A 15,112-nucleotide genomic window follows, 5' to 3' on the forward strand; every position below is an offset into this window, starting at 1 on the left:
TTTTGGGTTTTTTTTTGGGGGGACTTAGTCATTTTTAGGGTAAAAAAATGTTGGTGAAATCAGAATTTGGCTTCAAATTTCAAAAATTGAAGTTTTAACTTTATAGAATAACCTTTAAATACCTATAATTCTTGATTTCTCGCTACGCTTGCTCGGACATTAAAATCAAAAATTCAAAATATCCCCCTATTTGCTGTGTAAACTACCACTGGGCCCGCTTGGAGACGCAACATTTATAAGTTATTAAACGTATTATATACTAACTTTGAAGTGTCATAACTTCGAAACTAAGTCTGAACCCCAAATTCTGACTTGACCATCGTCTTCAGCGTACTTAACTACGTAAGTTTCAAAAAAAAAAAATGCAAAAAAAAAGGTGTCCCGTAAAGTAGAAATATACCAGAAAAACTATCTAACAAACCATATTATGTGTCTGGAATTTTTATTTTTGCAAATTAGCAAATTTTAACTTAACACTATGTTAAGTTACTTTTTTTTTAATTTAACTTCTAACTTAACGAGTTAACGAAAAAAAATACGAGTAACTTTTAACTTAACTTAATTATTTTAAAATAACTTAACTTAACGAGTTAAAAAAAATCGTTAACTTGCCCAGCCTTGATAATAGGTATTATCATTGTCAATTATTTATATATATGTTAATAGAGAATTAAATTTAAGACTATTATAAAATAAGGTAACTATAAATTATATACTGCAGATAATTCATATTAAAACCTTACTTTATCATTAATAACGTTTGGTTTAAACTTTCAATCTTTTTTTTTAATTCATGATATTTAAAACTTGTTTACTTGATAGTTAGGCAGTGGCAAAAATAGGGGGAGGGCACATGAGGCTTAGCCCCCTCAAAATATAATAGTATACCATTCTTAAAAATATGTACCTATAAATTATAATTTAAAAAAAAATGTGTTGGGGTTTGAGCCCCTCCTAAACATTTGTGCCACTGTAGTTAAGTATCTTAAATAGGTACCTAATATAAGTGTAATCGGCAATTGTATTAATTTATGCTCATAAAAATGGTATTAGTGTACCTTTAAAGTAATTATGAATAGTGAAAAAGGAATATTTTTGCTATAACCTCAACAACTCCAATATAAAACGTTGGATTCAAAATTATCTTTTCATGATACTTTTATTATTGGATATTCAACTTTAAATTGCTATGAAGCATTTATTAATAAAATAATTAATATTAAAATATTTTAACCATTTCAAATAGTTAGGTACCTATTCAAAAATATATGATAAATTAAGTTATATTTATAATATTAAATTGAAATGTAATAAAATAATTTACGATGGTAAAAATCCAAATGATTAAAATTAGAGAATCATATTATATTCAAATAATAAAGGTAGGTAAAAGATTTTTTTTTTTGTAATTCTAAATTTATAAATTTATTGTAAATATTAAGTTTTAACTTATGATAATAATATATCATATAATTAAGAATACATTGAGAAAAAATAATAATTTTATTATTAAAAAATAAAAGTTAATTTAATATTAGAATCACTGATTAGTCTATTAGCTATACAAATTATATTAAACAAATATAATTGAATTGAAGACTAATAGACCAAAACCAAAACACATGTTTCACATAGACCACAAGTAGGTAATATGATCAGCTGATGATATCTATGTGCAAATTATATTTATTATTTTTACCAAGTATTTCTTTGAGCACTGCCATAGATGATATGGTGTTATAATTAATGGTGTTGTAATTGATGGCAGACACCAGGTCCCCGACTTCGTCGTCCTCTTCTTCACCCTCATCGTCCAGTCCAGTGTTGTTACTTTGCTTCCCAGCTGTCGATGACATTTTCACCTTAATTTCCAATACAAAGCATCGAAACACCAGTGAACATTTTGAAGGAACGAATACCAATCAATAAAACAATTGCCCCCACAATACATTCGGTATGGGGATCCCTTTAGAAACGAAACAACACAAGATATTTATATATGTAATAACATACAAATTATGTATATATAAAATGTATATTATATTATATACAAACATATACTGTATAATCGTGTGTATTAATTTATCGTGTTATAGTAATAAAATAATAATATGTACCTTAGTTTCTTAAAAAACGTGCCGGCCAACCATTATGATCCGAGGCCCTGAAACAAAGGGAGTGAGTGACAGAACACAGTAGGACTGGACGACAGTCGGTGTAGACCGATCATGAACAGATTGTCAATAAAGTCCTTTGCAACGACGGTTTGCTTTGCGAAAGCCGAAGAATTGTTATATTATTTTCCCCAGTGTTTTTGTTTCACCATATCGATGTGCGTGATGGGGGCGGTAAGAAGCTGCGGACCAGGCCGAAAAGATGGCGCCACCGGCTGCGTTGTTATTGTTCTCGTCAGCGATATGACTTGTTAAAGTATTTCTCGGCATTTTAAAAATAGTAAATACAAAATAAATACAAAACACATTTATCGTCTTCCGTCGACACGCACACATGCGATACCACTTAACAGTTAACACCCACCACACTCGAACATGTTATTAATGCAATTTTTCGTTTTCGTTTTTTTTTTTTAATCTCCAACGATGCGCCAGACTGCCCGTGACCAGAGGAGTGTGCGAACACAGAGTTACGCAAGCGCAGCTTGTGATTATAAAATTTATAATTGATGTAGCCTGTTGGTAGTGCTTACTGCTTACCGCGGTTGTGGATCTTATCCGATGGGTCAATTTTACCAACCACTAACCATCGATTATGAATAATATTTTTTTCTCGACCATCGTCGACCGACGTTTTCGCGTTTGTATTATTATTTTATTAGCAATTTTCGACGACTGACTGACATATTATTATTGTTTTTTTTCGTCGTTGTTGGTTCGTTTCAATCCGTTTCTCGGCGACAAATTTATACATGTATATTACGCGCGTATACATGTATACGTCACGCGAGCGTTGCCGTTACTTTACGCCGAGTTTTGACCGACACCGAGTGAAGTGCTGCCGCCGCTGTTGACCAGCGACGACAACGACGATGCGTTATAGATGAAGCTCGTTTCACTCGCAGACGACCGCCGCCGAAAAAACCTTTTACTTTTCGACCCTCGCAAACGCGGTCAAACGACAGCTACAGATTGGAGCCATCGAAAGTATGCACTGCTGCTATTGCTCCTGCTGCTGCTCCTGCTGCACAATACCATAATACTGACCGACTGAGCAACCGCCCACAGTGATGACTGAATGGAAATCCAGATCGTTACCTAGCAATTTCGAAATACTTTCCCTGTCAAATGTGCCAGTCGGTCCTTCTTGCTTACGTTCAAACTCCAAGAAAACGTACATTAGCCGCAATGTATCTTTTCCGGACGATGAAAGTCAAATTGTCACTGGCGTTCTTGAAACTTTGCATCCTTGGGAATCCAGTAAATAATTAATTTTATTACCTAAATTCCATCCCTAACGTAATTTAGCCTCCGGAACACAGTGTATAATTAAACTTTTTATTGTTCTCAGTGGAAAACGTAACTGTAGAGTTACTCACAGCCAAATATAAACAATCATGTGAGAGACACAATACTAATCCATTATACTCGGTCCTCAATCAAATAAAATCTATAAATACAAATTTGGAGAGGAATGAATGTCTTGATCTAAAAGGTGTTTTACTGACTAACGTTGACTGGGAAAGTCTAGAAGAAATTTTTAAAAGAGTTCAGTTTAAGACTATAAACGTTGAAGCAACTGGATTAAACGATGACGTAAGACTTCTTGAATGTTTTAATATTATCCTTTCAATTAAATTGGTTTGAAACCGTATAGGTAGGTAGGAACTGTATAAAATTATATAGCCAGGACATAGAAGTCTGATCTTAACAGTAGAAAGTTCATATTTATAAAATAAGTTTACTATTTAATTTTATTGCATGAACTTGATTAGGTACTTTGAGTTCATTAGAAAATTATAGTACCTAGGTAGTACATTGTACCATTTTATTGTTAATTTTTATTTTAAGAATTTCCTGGGGAAGTACCTAAATACTAATTTTGTATAAACTTCCAAATTAATTTAAACAACTTATACCTAACAAGTGCGAGTAGTAAAAGAAATAACAGAACTGTCTTTGCTTGCCTGCTACACAGAATAATTAAATTATTTTTTCAATTTAGTATGAATTACAACTTAATTCAAAGTGTTTTAGTTAAATGAAAATTAAGCTACTTAGTCATGTTTTTTTAACTATTTTTAATTTAGTTAATAACTTATTATACATTTTTTTGTCCCAAGGTCTACCATTTTAACACCTTCCATATCAACAAATAATAAATACCTACCTATATTGAATTGTGTAATAGTTCTTACTGATTTTAAATTAATATAGTTTTGATAAGATAAATTGATCTGTTAAAATGTTAAATTAATATTTATATATAATTGTATTGAATTAGCATACCTAATGCAATTTTCACTAATTACATTTTGATTAACTGATAACTTAAAATCGTTCAATAGTATGCATTTCTTAAATATTGTCTATTCCATATAAAAAAAGTTTCTGAAAATACCTATATCTCATCGAGTACCTACCTATAATAAATAATAGAACTTCAATAATTATTTAAGAAGACAGATGTCTCATTTTTTATATATATTATACCTATATTATATTTTTTTCATTAAGAACACCATAATTTGTTGGATATCAATAATATTTAATTTATAAAGAATGTATTATAAATATATATTTTAATTTTTAGACGGCAATTGCATTGTTTGATATGTTAGACTTTTATGAATCTGCCATTTGTTTAAACATATCTTCTAACAATGATATTGGCACTAGAGGATGGCAAGCATGTGCTCGTACGTTAAAAAAGGTGATTGGTAAATATAAATATAGAAATAAAGCATTTTTAATTGGAATTTGAATTTATTTTCAGTCAAAATGTTTAGAAGAATTAGAAGCAAGGAACACAATACTTAATGAATCAAATATGACTTCTTTGGGTCGTTCATTAAAATTTGGTTCACAATTATGTGTCTTAAAACTTGAAAATTGCAATCTTGCAGACCGGCCATTAACATCATTAGGTGATTATTTTTATAATCAACAATATTATATATTATTATATTTATTTAATTATTTTAATTAATTTAAAAATGGTGGAACTCAATCAAATAATTTGTAATTACATAAACCTTGAGGCATTATACCATCTATGTTGGATTTTTTAAAAATTAATTAAGTAAAAGGAAAAAATATCAAAATGATCTTAATAAACATTGTTTCAGTTTCTTTAATAAAATTAAATAACACACTTAAAGAACTTTACTTGGGTGAAAACTATTTGAATGAAAATGATGCAAAACAACTTTCAATTTTACTTAAATGTAATACCACATTGCAGTTGTTGGATTTAAGGTAAAAATTTATACTTATTTAGAAATAACACAATTTGTACTAATTTATAATATATGTACATGTCAATACCTAATTAATCATTATTACTTATTTTAGCAATAATAACATTCAAAATAAAGGGTTTAAATTACTTTGTGAAAGCATTGTAAATCAAAATTCACCTTTGACAATTTTAATAGTCTGGAATAATAACTTGAATCATGAGTGTTCAGAATGTTTATCAAACTTAATGGTAATTATATATTTATAAAGATAAACTCAGACATTTATTAACTATTTATTAGGGAAAGTATTATAAAAAAAAATGAAATGCATTTTTTCTAAGCATAATAATATGCTAATAAATTATATTTATTTAATTTGCAGGGTTCAGAAACTAAATTAGAAATGCTCAATGTTGGGTTTAATTGTTTACTCGACACCACGGCTAGTGCTATTCAAATACCATTGAAGAACAACAAAAATTTGATACGCTTAGGATTGCAAAGCACCCAAATAACTTGTAAAGGAGTTAAATATTTAGCAGAAGCTCTAGAAGCCAATACTTCTTTACAAGTAAGTATCCGTTAGTGTTTACTCACAATCTTTAAACTAACTACTAATTCATTTAAAAATCAATCTTATTTTTAAGTAAATATAGTTTATTAGATGTTTATATAGAATTAAAATTCATAAACATAACAATTATTTAGTATTTAATAATATGCTAATCATAGAATATATAAACTATAATTTGTTATTCATGTGATCGACATTATACACAAACATAGACAAATAAAAATTAATTTCTTAAATATATAGGTAGGTACACTAATCAAAGTCATTTGATGTATCATATTCAAGAATTACATTTGAACTTACTATTGAAACAAAAAAATAATTTGTTATTACCTAATGATTACTAAAAAATTGTAAAAGTTTTAAACTAACTATTTTTATTTATCATAAACCCAGAATGAATATGCCAATCCTAAAAATTGCAAAAACAATAATAATAATAATATTTAAAAATGTTTTTAAACTTTTTTTTTATTTTCCATAAGTTCTTATATATTTTAACTTAAACATTAAACAATTTCTTATATTATAGTTGTATACTCTATCTATATATCAATCACATGAATAATATTATGAACCTGCTAGTTTTGTAAAGTATTAAGCTCCTATAGTGTATAAGGATAATCAAATTAAATATATTGTTATTATAACTTAAAAGTTTTTTTTTTTTTAAGTAGTCTTTGTTTTGTATTTAGAACCTTGTTATAGTTATTATTAATGTATTTAGATATATTAACACATTTTAAACTTCCTTATGTATTGTAATATTGTTCGCTTTTGCAGAGATTAGATTTACGTGATAATAATATTGAAGTTGAAGGGCTGAGAAATTTGAAAGAGTCCATTTCAAAAAATTTTAGAATTACACGCCTAGATTTAGATCCTCTGCCACGTAACAAATATGCAGCTGTAAGATATTGTTTTTTTCATTTTATAATAATATTAATTTTAATGCATTTTCTCAATTGTGTAAGCAACTATTTCAAATTATTTATTTATTTATTGAATTTAGGATACAACTAAAGAGTATACAAATCTAACGGAACAGATCAAACAAATGTGTGAAGAAAATGAAAAAAAACATAGTACTAAACAAATTGACGACAATCTACTTGACCAGATTACAGATGAGTCTAATATAACAAGAGCTATCAAAATACCAAATGTAGATTCTAGAAAGATATCTCTTACATGTGAATCATTAATGATGCAGTATACTTCACTTAAAAATCCCAATTATCTTGGTTCAGACGATTACTTGCCTATGTTGCGAGGAAGTAGCGGTAGATTAAGAAGTCCTGCTCCGAGTCCTATACACAGCCCAGTCGCTAGTAGTCCAATGTGCAGTCCTTCAATAGCATCCACACGTAATCGTTTCCATGTTTCAAAAGTATCCGAACAAAAACAAAAAGAATGTCGATTTAAGGTGATCAAATTGAACAATTTGAATGATAAAGCACCAACGGCTAGTAACGAGTCATTATCTGATGATTCTTTTGGCCCTACCAATTTGGAACTCACAGTTGATAGTTTGGATTTGTGCAAACATAAAAATGATACCAAAAAAGAAGATCAAAGAACTAGGAAAGTGTCCTGGGTTATGGGCTCTCGACCTTTGTTGACTTCATTGCAAAACATCACCACGAGTTTGGATCAAGCCACCTCGTCTGGAGTTGACAAGCTTCTCAGTTTATTTAGTCCTTTTTCTAGCGCAGACAAATCATCGGCTTCTATCGACACGGTTGAATCTAATGATTCTGTTTTTGAATCGGACACTGAATCAAAGAAACCAGTTACACTGGATCAAGCAACTTGGCCACCAGTATTTGGAAGCTTGAAAAAAACCACGTCCATCTGCAGGCCATTATCAGATAAAGGTAGACGTAGTCTAAGCGATTTGCGTACTTTTTAAATTTGAAGTTAAAGAGGTAGTGACCATACTTAAACAATAATTCAATTGGATCAAATGCGTTTAAGTTGTTTATTGATAATGTAAGGTCTCTCCCTCAACGCAAATCTCGTTTACAGTAGTATCTTTTACAAACTACATTGTGATTCACAAGCACATGAGTACAAATTTTGTTTTTATCATTGTTGAACAATTTATAAATATTTATGGAATCGTTTTTAGTTGTTAGTGCTATATGTTTAGTTTAAACACACCCTCTAATCAAACATACAACTACTGTAACGAGAATTCACGCAACGATTAATTACATTATCTGATGTACAAACAACTACGGACTTGAAACCATGAACGATATGTTTTAAGAATAATATTATTTTCTGATAATGTAAACATTACTTAAAATTATATCGTAAGAATTTGTACATTTTAATTTAAAATTTCGCATTCTAAATATATTGAACTCAAATATAATATTATGCTGGTGGATGCAATTTCTCTGTAACAAATATTACTAAGTTTGGTTTTTATGAATTGGTTTCTTGTCCAGTGATGTTTTAAATTTATGAACTGGTCTCAGTATGATTAAAATTTAATTTTAGGTACTTATAATGTGTATAATGACATTGATATAATATTAAAAGTTACCAACCAGTGTTTTAAACAAATGGAACAAAAAGATAATCATATTGTTATATTATGTACATGGCTAGTAGGTATCTTTTCTGTACTATTTAAGCACACATTTTTGGAATTTTATAGTTTCTTGAGTTCACTTGCCAATTCTTTGTATTTTAAATCGAATAAAAGTACATCATGTTGATACTTCTTAACATCTAATCGTCAAAAGTGCAATAATCTATGACTGGATCCGATATATAAAGCACAAAATGTTTTCAGACATTTGGAAATTAGTAATTAGCATGAATTTGTATGCAGAATAACATTAAGAATGGTTTTTTTTTTAGTTTGTTTATTTACAGAAAAACTTTGTTACAGTTATATATATTATTTTCTATTTTTCTTCTTTTTCCGAATTCTTGGATGTTTTTATTGACTGTGATTTTTATCTTGGGTTTTTCTTTGTGATAATTGTTTTTAATGATCATAAAAATTATTAATAAATAAATATATATTAGGTATACTGTTTTTTTTTCGTTATATTCATTCAGTTACTTAAATTTTATTAAAACGAAAATATTCCAAAGACTGACATTTTCCAAACAGTATTTGGAAAGACTTAAAAGTCAATTTATTCACTAAAAAACTTAACTCTCATAATATCATATATTTCTTTACAGGTGCCATTTTCTTTTACTTTATATAATGTTTAAGTCCAAACTAGTTGGAAAATATTGTTACCAAATTTACTATCAAATAATTATTAAATAGTAGTTAGTCTATATAATAACATTAGAGTTATTTATAGTTTAAAATATATTATAAAATCATATATTATATTATGAATGTAGCTTTAGCGTACTTAATTTAAGTGGTTTATTAATTTTTCTATTATGTTTTATAATATTGAATAAACATGTGTTCTTATAATGAATAAAGTTGCTATATATTATTATGACCTTTGCATTTAAAATTAACGCTCTTGTCGCGACATGTTTATATAATATATAATTTTATGTTGTTATTTACATATAATTTTTTTGTTATTTCAAAAGAAAAAAATAATAATATGTTAAACTACGTCCTTTTTAGTTTTTAAAATATTACAAATTTATTAATTTACTTAAAGTTTATTGTATACATACACTATACACACACATATAATATATAAAAACATACATATTAATTTCTGTTATTTTTATTTTTTTATGGGGATTGTCTAAAATTAATGTAACGGACAATTATAATATTTAAACAGATTAAATCTTATCGTTATAATATATAAATATTTACTCTGTAGAAAAAAATCCTTATAAATATATATTATATTTATTTATGGTACACAACTTGTATTGTGAAATCACGTATGTCAAAATTAAAACCATTTATCAGAATATGTTTTCAAGTCTGTGTATAATACAACACTATGTAATATTGGAAAATAATAATAAAAAAAAAATGTAGACTGTTACTCACTGCTCTGGTTGTTTTATTGTTTGTGTTAGTACGTCTATTGCTCTTAATAGCGAAGGTTTTTAAAACTATTGGGATTTTTTACTTTTCACTGACCCCAAATATGATGAAAGACAAAAATAAAAAAAAACATCACTGTCAAATCATACATTCATCGCTCCACTCAGAATCTTAAAATTAAAACCGTGATTTGACATAAATATCCTAGTTTATCGTAATTTATATTTCAGATTTGCATAAAAAAATTTTGTAGAATAAAGGTCCCTAACCTAACCTACACATAGCAGCGGTAGTGGTTATGGAAAAATGAAGTCGGACACAATTTTACAGCCACTTCTGCAATATGTGACTATCTTAGTCTTTTAAAAAAAAATTTAAGTAGGGACTGGATTTATATGCAAATGCAAATACGTATTGAAATAAGCTTTTTGAAATCTGATGAGAATTGTCTCTGATTTAGATCATTCTTATTAAAATAACACAAATTCTATTTTGCATATTTCAATGTTTTTACCTATGAAATGCATATTTGTTGTTTTATAGTGCATATTATTATTTATAGCACATATATTTGTTTTTCTTTGTATTTTCACGTTAACGGCCACATATCGATAATATTGCGACCAGTCTTTAATCTTTATTGCTAAAAATAAGATGACATACTCTTATGCAGTGTATATTGTACATATATATTATTATTATTATATTAATATAAATAAATTTGTTGTTAATATTATGAGTTCAAGTGTTCAACGGAAGCCGATCAGGGCTAATATTTTATAGATTGAAGACAAAGAATGTTAAATGGCGAAGAACTTAATGAAGATGACAAAATACTTTTTTTTATACATTTATAACCTTTTTAATTACTTAATTAACTAATACTTATTTTTTACATAATTTTAAATAACATTTTTTGATTCAATTTTAAGTGCATATTACAGCATTCTTTAGAAGCATATTTTCCACTATCATTAGCTATAAAGGTGTCGGCAACACTGCTTATATTATATATTCTAGAATTTTTAGTATTTGTTGTTATAGCGGCAACAGAAATACATAATCTGTGAAAAATTCAACTTTCTAACTTTCATGGTTCGTGAGATACAGCCTGGTGACAGAAGGACGGACAGCGGAGTCTTAGTAATATTGAAAATTCCAAATGTCTATAAATAACTCAAAGATAGTAAAAACATATTTAAAATTGTTCCTTGTATAGAAAATGCTATTTTAATTTATATTATATATTTCTAGTCATTCGTTTTAAATAACAAAAAAAAATGTTCTCTTAATATTACATTTATTCAAATTCTGATTTTTAGAATTTTTAAGTTTACTTAAGGACCATATTTTTTGTAGGTACTACTTAATGAGTGTCCTGTGGCGATACAAACATGTATTATTCCAATGAAAACCTTTTTGTACTGCAAATTATTTAGAATAATTTTCTTGAAAATGTTGATGTATCTATATTAAAGTTCTAATAACTAGTATCTGAGTTACTGAGTACTTAAGTACTAAGGGTAATGATCCTTTAATATGTTTTTACAAAAGTATAAGCTATATGTAATATTAGATGTAAAATACTTGATCATTTATACAAATTATTTATATTGATGGATCAATAGTAATTACTAACATTTTCATATCATCAAAGCCTCCAAATCTACTTACCCCTTAAGAAACCTGGTCGCGACTTTTCAAATTTTCCGCAATTCTATTAAATTTGAAAATTAAATTTTATGTTTTAGTTGCCACCTCAATTATAAGACTTTTCCACTAATCTACTACCCAATACCTATTTAGGGGGGGGGGGGGTTGATGGGTGTATTATATTGACCAAAACACACTTTACAGGAAAAACTCACACCTCGTAGATTGGTCCGATTTCTGTAATTTTTTTTTGTTAGATAGAAAAATATTTTTTACAGGGCGCATTGGACTTCGATTTTTGATGACGTTGCTAAAAACAAATAATAATACAAAAACTATAAAGTTGTAAAAATGGACTAAATTCAAACTTGTAATATAAGATTTCGAAAACTAATTTTGAAAATCCAAGTCCAATGCGCCCTGCAATATGTCTTCCTCTATTTAACAAAAAAAATTTCGAAATCGGACCAATCTACGATGTGTGAGAGTTTTTTCCTGTAAGGCATATTTTTGAGCAAAAAACAGATCGCGCGCTGGCCCCTTAACCATAGACATAATATTATACACAAAGTTATATAATTCAAAAACTATTCAATCGAATTGTGATATAGTTATTAAAATTCTCAAACAAATATCTAATGAATAATTAAAAGTGAAAAAAGGGGGGGGGGGTCTTAATTGAAGAACAGAAGTTTGTATTGTCACAGGATCATCCTTAAGGTACAAAAATCAGAATTTAAATAATATGTCTGATTTAGCATAAATATTTGGGGAGCACGCTTAAAAGCACGTGATTCATTAAGTATAGTTCCTCAACCTCAACCTTAATTTTTCCAAATCAAATCGATAATTAAATTTCTGATTTTTGAAAATTTTTAGCATAACCAAAGAATGATAATATTTTATCATAAACTAACTTATTTTTTTTGCAATGTGAATCACCTTTTTTATTGTGAATTGTTAAGGAGATCGGTTTTTTGAAAATGTTTATGTATATAAATCGAAATTCAAACTAAAAGTTTCTGGTTTCTATGTCAATTCAATTCACTCTGATATGAGCCAACAATACAAAATCAACTTTGCTGAATACTGCAGCTGCTGGTACTGAATGTAGTTGGTTTGTATGACGGACCAATTCTTGTGGATTTGGTGATCTCTTTAATAAAAAAAAAAATTTGACCAAAAACTGTGAAAGTATAATTTCCTGTTTTTGACATAAGTTGTGAATTCAATCTCTATATGAGGAACTTAACATGTACACTAAGATCAGGTGATATATACTCATATTAAGTAATAATATTTGATATATTTCACTGCTATATGAACAGTGTTCACAGTTGAACACCTATTAACAATAAGAATCAAATTCAAATCAGTCAAATTTAATTTACAGTTTTTACTATATAGAAATTGTGTTACATAAAAAAAAATTTTTTTCACCATAAAAAACTAAGAGTAATATATTACAATATATCATTTAAGCTATTTCCGAAGTCATATGCGATGAAACACTTTCAGGAATATTTTCTAAAAGTACCTGCAACAATTTTTTTAATATTTATGATTAGTTTAGATTAGTTTAGATTCGTTAAGATAAAAATTACTCACTTTGGTGACTTTAAGTGCAACCCCTTCCGGTAAATTTCTTTGAACATACTCCAAAAAGGTTTCTGCAGTAGAACCAGTAAGCTTATGGAAATGAATGAATCTAAACCACGTTCTTACTTCATACTGTACTCTACACCTTTTATGGACGTGAATAGAACGTAATAATGTGTATCGTTCGTGGTGAGCTTTACGTGGGGACCAGCTAAAAATAAAATTGTACATGATCACAAAAATTCTTAATAGTGTTTTAATTTTCAATTAAATAATAGAATAAAACATGATTAAAAAAAACCAAACTGTAGCTTGGCGCGGTACGTTGGCTGCTATAAGTCACGCAATATGACTAAGAGTAAGTAACATCTACTACTACCAGTTCCCGGATGGATAACCACCTAGGTTCATAGTAGCAAATACCTTGCCATACATTCACATGTTGCTTAGCTACCTTAACAACCATAACAATATTATCGTACCAACCCTACCAACCATAGTCCATAATCCATACAATAGCTAATTGCCATTGTTGCTGAGCTCAAGTTCAAAAAAAAAAAAAAAAACCAAGCAAAGTCATTACCTTCACATTAATAATTAAAACCTACAATATTTTATAAACTTATACTATAGAAATGTATATGTACAGAAAAAAAATAAATGTATCAATAGTCATAATAATCTACATTATTTATTCAACTTAAGAGGATGTCACACCCGCATGAGTTGTCTCCATCTTACAAATGTACAACATAGCAAAAACTGTTTTGCGCGGGACAACTTTTCTCGCATTATATTTGTTGTAGAACTACCAAATTTTCACAAGACATAAAGAAGGAATTTATCTGTGAACAGCGTGCACTTTTTTTTAATAGCACTATCCAATCATTTTGAATAAGCAAATGAAAAAAACAAAAAAAAACAAAATCTTTAGATGCAAATAACTTTTATTGTTTTTATGTTATCTAAAATATGGGCATGCTGTTGCATAGATAATTTTCCAGCCTATATGTTCAGACATTTTGGAGCCACTACCACAAACACAGAAAGATAAAAGTTTTTGCTATGTTGTACATTTGTAAGACGGAGACAATACATACGGGTGCGACATCCTCTCAATACGCTACGTAATAGAAAAAATATTTGTTTAAATTTTCCATTCTTTTTTTTTATACAATTATTTGGTTATTTATAAGATTATTTTGTTGAAAGGTAAATATTATATTTTATAGTGAAGTCTGAAAGTATTTATTTTAAATTGTTTCCTCATGTAGGGCAAGTCACATAATAACCTACATTTTTGTATGATTTACATTTTAAATACCTTGTAAGAATACATTTCTTTTCAATTATTACAATATATATATTTATTTATTTAGCATAAAACAAGAGGGCACTAACTCTTTTTCAATATTATACTATAAAAATATCTGTAATTTATGCTGTGATTATGTTATATAACATTAACTTTTATTTACAAAAATAATGACATACCATTTACCGATTTGAATCCCTAGTTCATTTGCAGCCATTGTTGCAAATTGAGTGTAACTCCTTAATACTGCACGATCGTTGCTACGACATTCAAATTCTATGGTCTTGTATAATTTATCCAGTTCTTCATTCTAAAGTTGTAAATACATGAAACAAAGTTCAGTTTGCATCTAGGTATGCATGATATTATGAAATCAACAACAGCGACAGTGATGAGTGATCTCTAATCAATGACAACTATTAATCGCTGATCTATTATTACAATATTTATTACCTGAGGAGTAACAGACGCCAAATCATTTTGGTGGATATTACTCTCCTCGGATCTTAGTGGTTTGGCGCAGAACGATCTTGTCGATAAATTAAAATAAGGAGG

General features: G+C 28.3%; 3 protein-coding genes across 6 annotated transcripts in view; 1 reads left to right on the top strand and 2 right to left on the bottom strand.

Annotated features, from left to right (window-relative positions):
- Positions 1-2,393, bottom strand: part of LOC100169066 — a 43,702-nt gene extending 41,309 nt beyond the window's left edge. For 2 of the 4 annotated variants that reach the window (XM_001943171.5, XM_008187999.3), the window contains exons 1-2: positions 2,118-2,393; positions 1,700-1,966 (exon numbers count right to left, since the gene is read on the bottom strand). In XM_001943171.5, coding sequence (XP_001943206.2) covers positions 1,700-1,856 — 157 coding nt within the window. In that variant the 5' untranslated portion in view covers positions 1,857-1,966; positions 2,118-2,393. The remainder of the gene's footprint in view (positions 1-1,699; positions 1,967-2,117) is intronic. The other 2 variants (XM_008188000.3, XM_008188002.3) reach the window with 2 other exon arrangements.
- A 239-nt stretch (positions 2,394-2,632) lies between these two features.
- On the top strand, positions 2,633-8,575 carry LOC100162889 (protein phosphatase 1 regulatory subunit 37). The gene is made up of 9 exons (XM_001943715.4): positions 2,633-3,434; positions 3,526-3,770; positions 4,768-4,887; positions 4,951-5,101; positions 5,303-5,432; positions 5,529-5,664; positions 5,799-5,987; positions 6,774-6,899; positions 7,003-8,575. Exons 1-9 carry the CDS (start codon positions 3,245-3,247, stop codon positions 7,900-7,902), a joined length of 2,187 nt encoding a protein of 728 aa, XP_001943750.1. The 5' UTR covers positions 2,633-3,244; the 3' UTR covers positions 7,903-8,575.
- Positions 8,576-13,009: 4,434 nt separating this feature from the next.
- Mrps10 (mitochondrial ribosomal protein S10) overlaps positions 13,010-15,112 on the bottom strand; it is a 2,309-nt gene continuing 206 nt past the window's right edge. The window contains 4 exon segments of the mRNA NM_001162259.1: positions 13,010-13,180; positions 13,252-13,453; positions 14,737-14,867; positions 15,011-15,112. Coding sequence (NP_001155731.1) covers positions 13,121-13,180; positions 13,252-13,453; positions 14,737-14,867; positions 15,011-15,112 — 495 coding nt within the window. The 3' untranslated portion in view covers positions 13,010-13,120.

The sequence above is a fragment of the Acyrthosiphon pisum genome, chromosome A2, assembly GCF_005508785.2.
Source record: "Acyrthosiphon pisum isolate AL4f chromosome A2, pea_aphid_22Mar2018_4r6ur, whole genome shotgun sequence".
Lineage (NCBI taxonomy): Eukaryota > Metazoa > Arthropoda > Insecta > Hemiptera > Aphididae > Acyrthosiphon > Acyrthosiphon pisum.